This window comes from Octopus bimaculoides, chromosome 12, assembly GCF_001194135.2.
Source record: "Octopus bimaculoides isolate UCB-OBI-ISO-001 chromosome 12, ASM119413v2, whole genome shotgun sequence".
NCBI lineage: Eukaryota > Metazoa > Mollusca > Cephalopoda > Octopoda > Octopodidae > Octopus > Octopus bimaculoides.
In genome coordinates this window covers 61,261,209-61,268,950 of record NC_068992.1, presented here as the reverse complement: position 1 = coordinate 61,268,950, position 7,742 = coordinate 61,261,209, and the positions used below count along the sequence as shown (strand labels likewise).

Below are 7,742 nucleotides of genomic sequence, written 5' to 3'. Positions count from 1 at the left end.
CACAATGAGACTCCTTGACTGGAGAGCAAGCTAACTAAAAACCAGGCTGGTTGCAATACAATAAGGAAAAAAAAAAACAAAAAACAAAGCACTGTCGCATTTTAAGAGAAATCAACATGAGAAAGCCGGTTAAGCTCTGCCTTTTTTTTTGGTTCTTGTTTTGTTTATTATTCCTTTTTTTCAGTTTAGTTTTTACGTTAAATAGAAACCATACCTTTCTTTTTGTAAATTAATAACAGAGAAATGATAAGTGATACTTAGACCGAAGAAAAGGGCAAAAGTTGCCCACTAAGAAGGTTGCCTACTGAAGTGTGAGAGTTGCTCAAGTAGAAGCAAGAGAAATCATTCAAGCATGCAAAAGACAAACAGAAATCAGAGGTTATCAATCAACAGAATAAACTTGCTTTTTTTTTTAAAAAAAATGTTTTGAACACAACAAAATAACAAGCAGCTTAACTTTTGTGTGCAAGAAGCATCACAAGAGTACACTGGAGACCTCATGGGAATGGCTTAATGGAGGGATAAAATAGGATTCATTAAAAGAAATTTACTTTTTTTTTTTTTTGTCCTTAGTCTTTTCAATACTAATCAACATAAAACTGTCCCTGTTTCTACAACACAAATTACCTCTCTTAACCCTTTAGTATTCAGATTATCCAGTCAGATGTTATGCTTATTTGTTCACATTATTTTGTATTAATCGAGCTCTGAGATTTTTATGGTGTGATTGTTTATTTTTAGAATCATATTGGAGGGAAGGTATAAGTGGCTAGATTTGGCCAGTTTAAACATAAAAAAAGTAAAATATTTGGGCCTGATATGGCCTGTTTGAATGCTAAAGGGTTAAACTAATCTAAATTAAAACCTTTCATTAAAATTTCATGTTAATTGAAATTCCAAATACCAGCTTAATAATAAAGTTATTTTATTAAATGCTTCATTATTTTTCAAAACTACCTGAAACAAGGGCAGTGTATTTCTACAGAAATATGGTAGTAAAGAGATAAACTGATCTAAATTAAAACCTTCCATTAATATTTCATCTGTGCCCAACACCAGTTTAATACTGATGAAATTATTTTCCTAAATTTTCCATCATTTTCAAAATGAGTTATAGCAAAGGTAGTCCTATTTCAGCAAAAATATTGTAACAAAAAGGTTAAATTTAAAATTGGTGAACCACATCTGAAAAAGCTACATTGTCTAATGTTTCCATATCTTTTCAGAAGCATTAACAAACTAGTCAATATTTGTTTTCCTTTTCCTTCTCAATGATGCAGACTTGTTAATATTTTGAAACTGTTAAGTAGTATTAAAGCATAGTCACCATTCACAAATGAGTACAACTTGCTATCAAGTACCATGCTTTCACTAATTATTTTAGGGTGTTACCATAATGCTAATGCAAGTGAAGGCAATCAAGTCAGAATGTAGAAACTAATAGCCTAGTGAAAAAAAAGTTAATTCATAGAAGTGTTTTATAAGTAGGTTTATTTATAAAGCATGCTAATTGTAACTGATATAACTCCCACAAAGAATGGTTATCATAATGTGTACTGAAGACAAGAGTAGTTATGGTAGATTGCCTATGCATTTTGTTTTATTTATCTTTCACTATTAGGTGCATTGACCGAAAGCCTTGTGGGTGAATTTGGAAGATGGAAACTGACAAAGCACCTTACGTATGTGTGTGTATGTATACATATATATGTCAGTCTGGGTATATAGATATGTATACATGAGTATGTGTATAAATATATATATATGTATAATAATGTGTGTGTGTGTGTGTGCCTCATTGCCTTGACATCATACGATAGTTGTAAATGAGCATCACTGTCATACAAGCAGTGTTGCTTCCTGTCTTCTATGAAAACATGTCCAGCCACAGGGAAATATTACCGTACTTGGAAATAAATGAAGATTGGTGACAGGATGGGCATCTGACCATAGAAAATCTGTCCCAATAAATTCCATCTGATCTATGCAAGCATAGAAAAGTGGATGCTGAAAATGACGATGGTGACAGAACAAACTGAACAACCTTGACAAAATGAGATTCATAAAATTGTTTTGTTTCTGATGAGTGGATGTTACGTAACAACACTACACTAAGAAATGCCACTTACAGCACTAACTAACACCTGCTAAAGCACTTTATATATATATATATATATATATATATATATTTTATTTATTTATTTATTTCTGTATAAGAGGTTAAGAAACTGTTTAAGGGAATATTAAATATCCAGTATTACTACTGGATGTGTACCTAATTATTCATAACCAAGTGCTTACTATTGCATGGCAATATCACAATTGAGTATTAGGTATGAGCTAGGGTAAATTAGAAATTTAACCAGGATTTATATGGCAAATAAGAAAATGGAGAGGATATACAATCGACAAATATCAGCCAATAAACATTCATTATATCTATTTATTAAATGATTACAAACAAGTGTGAGTGATACAAATTAACAAATTGAAATAAGTCAATGACTGCATAAAGAGATATACACACACACACATATATATATATGTGTATGTATATACGTATGTTTATAATCATTAAATAAATATATATAATTGAATGTTTACTGGCTGATGTTTGTCGATTGTATATCCTCTCCATTTTCTTATTTGCCCTATATATATATATATATATATATATACACACACACACATACATATGTATGTGTGTATGAGACTGATATGGTTGCACAGAGTAATCAGGTAAAATATTTAGGCACTTCTTAAGGACATCCTAAGCCCATCACCATTTCTCCTACCAGTGACAGGAGAGATTTCTCAAAGAAATGTTGAAACTTTGAAGTCAGTCAACCTTTGCATTGTATGTGTGTACATACATACATATATATATATATATATATATATATATATATATATATATAGGCATAGCTGTGTGGTAAGAAGCTTGCTTCCCAACCACATCGTTCTGGGTTCAGTCTCACTGCATGGCACCTTGAGCAAGTAGTTACTATAGGCTCATTTTTCTTAATAAATTCTAAAAGCAAGTAAGAAAAAGCATGTTAGTGAATCTACTCTAAGATATTGAAAAATGATTAAAGAATTTACTCTAACTTTGTATTAGATTTACTCTAATGGGGACAGACAGTCGCTTGGTTATATTGGATTAGCCAACCCATGACAGTCTCTCAGTCCGATCTCTTACTAATAGCCATGGGGATGGAAGTGTGTTTTTCTAGAATTCACCGTCTTGGAAATAATTCATTGGAGAGAAACAATAAATAAACTTACCATGATATCTTGCTTTTGCTACACATCATGAAATAAAGGCAGAGGAAAATTTGTTAGGGTCAAGGATTGTTTTCTTTTCAAAATATTAAGGAATGGTTTAAAAAAAAAAAAAACAATTTTGTTTAGAGAAAGCAGTTTCGAATGATTTGACTCATGATGGTCTGGAGATATGATTGCGAATATTCATATGGAACAAAAGGAAGCAAACACTGAGAAAGAAAAATATATATATATATTAAAACATAACAGGAAAAAAAAAAAAAAACTTCAGTAGGCAAAAATCAGGAGATGAAGAAATGCCTAAGCAATGAATTTGAGTAACTCTAAAGAATATTCAAAATAATTCAATACATGTTTGAAATTCTTAAAGAAACATTAACAGTTCAACCACCCCAGCTTTACTTTCCTATTTATTTATTTAGAAATATTGACACATCGGCACAGACATGGCTGTGTAGTTAAGAAGCTTGCTTTGCAACAAACCATGTAGGCTTGGGTTTAGTTCCACAGACTGGCACCTTGGGCAAATGTCTTCTACTATAGCTCAAGGCTGATTAATGTCCTGTGAGTGAATTTGGTAGATGGGAGCAGTGTGGAAGCTCATTATGTGTGTTTGTGTGTATATATATAAATATACATGTTCTCACAGATGTGTTTGTGTTTGCTCCCCACTGCTTGATAAGCAGTGTTAATTTATGTCCCCATAATTTTATAGTTTGGCAAAAGAAACTGACAGAATATGTACCAGACTTAAAACTTTAAGTACTGGTGTTCATCTGTGCAACTAAAAATGCTTCAATGCAATATCCCAGCATGGCCACAGTCCAATGATTAAAACCAGTGAAAAATGAACATCAACATATAGGCACAGGCATGGCTGTGTGGTAAGAAGCTTGCTTCCCAATCACATGATTCTGGGTTCAGCCCTACTGCATGGCACCTTGGGTATGTGTCTTCTACTATAGCCTCGGGCCAACCAAAGCCTTGTGAGTGTATTTGATAGATGAAAACTGAAAGAAGCCTGTTGTATATATCTATGTATGTCTTTGTGTCTGTTTGCTCCTCCCCATTCCCACTGCTTGACCAGTGATAGTGTGTTCGTATGCCTGCGATTTGGTGGTTCAGTGAAAGAGAAGACTGATGTAGTAAGCATCAGGCTTAAAAAAATAAAGATAAGTCCTGGGGTCAATTTGTTCAACTAAAACCCTTCAAAGCAGTGCCCCAGCAAGGCCACAGTCAAATGACCGAAACAAGTAAAAAAAAAAATAAAAAAAAAAGATACAGGTTACAGATATCTATTACTAATGAAAATTAAATTCGAATTGTGGCAGAATAAATGAGAAGATAAAAATGAAGAGTTAAGAAATCAAATGAAATAAAATACAAACAAGAAGTTTTCATCAGCCAATTATGCATTTGTACAACGATAAAGAAATAAAACTGTCCAGAATATATGACATACAATGTTTAAGGAAAATAACTATTTTACCAAATCAAAATGAATTGGAATATTCCTGACCCACACTCATGATGTAAGTAGAATTTAGAATATGAAGAAACAAAAGAAGTAACTCAGAATTCCAAAGAATCTCTGGAGGCACACAATCTGCACCATCTGCTTTGCTGGTCTTAGGTGGTTTAGCAGCAGTTGGTGCTTCATCGTAGATACTTTCACAAATTGGAATATTGGTAAGCAGCAGTGAGACTGATGTCACATACTCATCAATGTTCTTATTGTCCACATTTCCATATTTATATGGATCGGATAGAATTTATTTAAGCAGATTTTCTATGACTGGATGCCAGTCCTCACCTTTCTCCAAGTAAGGTAATATTTCCCCTTGACCAGATTGTTTTCAAAGAACATTGTAAACAAAGGACACTGGTTGCATAACAATGACACTCATTTACAACTATACTGTGATGTCAAGGCATGGAGAAAGTAACGTGTGCACAACACATACATGTACAACCTTCTTTCAGTTTCCATTGACCAGATCCACTGATAAGGTTTTGGTTGGCCTGGGGTTACAGTAGAAGACACTTTTATTTAGTCATTGACTAATATCACTTTGTCATCATCATATAATTATCAGTAGTTAGTTTGTTTTTTTTCTCCTGCATTAAAGATGTTAACAGTAACCTAGCCTGTTGTTTTCCATGTAAACACCTACAGTTGTTTGTACAGAAGTGTGGAGAGAAATGCCAGCAGTCTTGTCAGTGTCTCCTGTAATAAAAATCACCTGGGCTTTTCGTGCCATTAAAGCTATGTGGAATAAGTGATCCCCTGCTTGAAAAACAGGTATGGGTTAGAGAGAAAAAAGGCATCCAGCTGTAAAGCAATGTCTCAAATAACATATTCATCCAACCTATGAAAGTATGGAAAAATGGATGTAAGACAAAAAGACCCCCCCCCCATCACCGCCCACCAACCTTGAGTTATTTTTGTTTTCTGAACAATTCTATGCATCAGTAATTGTAGTCCTTAACTTGGTTAGTAGTGCACTCTTGTGAGTATTGTGAGTTCATAGTAACTGGGAAATGCCAGGAGGATACCAATGGAGAATTGGCGAAATGGTGAGAGCTCACAAGATTTTTCTTATATATAAAATATATAAATCAGGCACAATACTTATATTTTAAACACTTTCAAAAACACTTCTGTGAGAATGGAAACATAAGAGGAGATTGTGTTATCAGTGATCAGAAACTTGAGTAATGATGTGCCAAGGCCTAATATAATTTTATGATATATAAATATCTAAAAGGAAGCTGGATGGGATATAATTAAAAGAAAAAATTGGATAATAAACCACTGTGCAAATTAGCTTCTGTTTCATTAAAATAATTTGCTGTGTTTTCTTTTCCCAAAACACAGGTGGAGAGAGGTGTTGTAAAATACTATTCCATGAAAATGTAAGATGAGCTATGAAATACTGAGAACCATGATCTACACGAACAACTGTACACTCTTGTATATTTACTTTATAATTCTCTCATCCCTACTTCAGTAAGCACAGCAGAACTTATGTGCGTGCTTTACTGATGAGTTCATAAAAAGATGGAAACATGTTCACAGTTGTTTGCTGTATTTGGTAAAATAAAAACAATATGGATTTTTAACACAAGTACAAGACTGAATTTTAGGGAAGGATATAGTTGATTACTTTTACAGCAGTACTTCACTGGTACTTTATATTACTACCCTCAGCATGATGAGTTAAAATATAATAAGTCACTGGCTAATATAGTTTTTTTTTTAATAATATCTTAATAACTTCTTAATACTCCTTGCATTAAGTATTATCATGAACTATTTAATCACTCCATCAAATGACCAAGGTTCAAAACAACAAATGTTTTCACTCTTTAGAGCAGCCTAACTTAATATCATTTGTGGCAAATTGGAGGGTCCTTAAAGCATCAGATGAAATTCCTTGTATCTATTCAGGATTTTTGTTATGTAAAAACATTTCAAATATAAACTTTCTTCCTTCACATCATTGTTTTAACATTTATCTTATGTCTGGTCAAATAGGCCTGCTTCACTCTCTTAGATCTGTTGTCATCAAGTCTTTGAGATTAAATATCTAGAGATTTAATTTCACTATTTTAGTGCTTTGTCTTACTCGGTCTTTATCCATAGATCCATCCACGATTAAGATTAATCAGTGCTTCTTTAGCATGTTATTTACTGGCTATTTACACTTCAGCATGCAGTCTACCTGGCCATTTACACTTTAATGTGCAGTCTAACCCCAACACTAATCCTAGACCCTGACTCTAACCCTAAGCCCTAACCCAAACCCAGATCAGGTCATTTCATAGTGTAGACTATGGATATTGTGGTAGACTGCAAAGTAAAGTAGCAATGATTAATGTACCTTGTTGTTGTTTAGTCCTGAGTCATATTGTATTGGAGAGACATGATTGTATGGATATGAAGTTCATTTTGTTATTGCATGGTCTCTAGTTCTTGGGAAAGTGTCTACTGTAGTGTTAAGCTGAGCTGGCTGACCAACACCTTGTGATTTAAATTGATAGACAAATACTAAAAGAAGCCTGGTGTGTGTGTGTGTGTGTGTGTGTGTGTGTGTGTGTGTGTGTGTATATATATATATATATATATATATTGTGTAAGATACAAGTTAGAGGTAATATAGCCATCTAAGGGTTAGATGTCTCCAAAGGCATTCCTGGTATTATTTCAGTATGTATGGCCCTTGTCATAAGGTATACTGTTGTAGGTAATTCAAAAGGTAAAACCGTGGTTTAATATATGTAAAGAACAATAAGAAATGGAGCAATAATAACAGTTAGAAGTAGATCACTGATGTTTTAAAGACATTTAATAATGATGAGATGACTTTAAAACACCAATGATCTACTTCTGTTACTATTGGTCCATTTCTTATCGTTTTATATATATATATATATATATATATATATATATATAT

General features: G+C 33.1%; 1 protein-coding gene across 11 annotated transcripts in view; it reads right to left on the bottom strand.

The window, feature by feature from the left end:
* The window catches only part of LOC128246976 (FERM domain-containing protein 5-like), a 276,439-nt gene that overhangs the window by 38,235 nt on the left and 230,462 nt on the right, over window positions 1-7,742 (bottom strand). For 10 of the 11 annotated variants that reach the window (XR_001409851.2, XM_014920490.2, XM_014920484.2 and 7 more), the window contains one exon: window positions 3,286-3,303. The exons of the other annotated variant lie outside the window; for it this stretch is intronic. Coding sequence is in view for 9 of the 10 variants with exons in the window: in XM_014920490.2 (XP_014775976.1) it covers window positions 3,286-3,303 (18 nt within the window). In the remaining variant the exon portion in view is untranslated. The remainder of the gene's footprint in view (window positions 1-3,285; window positions 3,304-7,742) is intronic. 11 annotated transcript variants of the gene reach the window in all.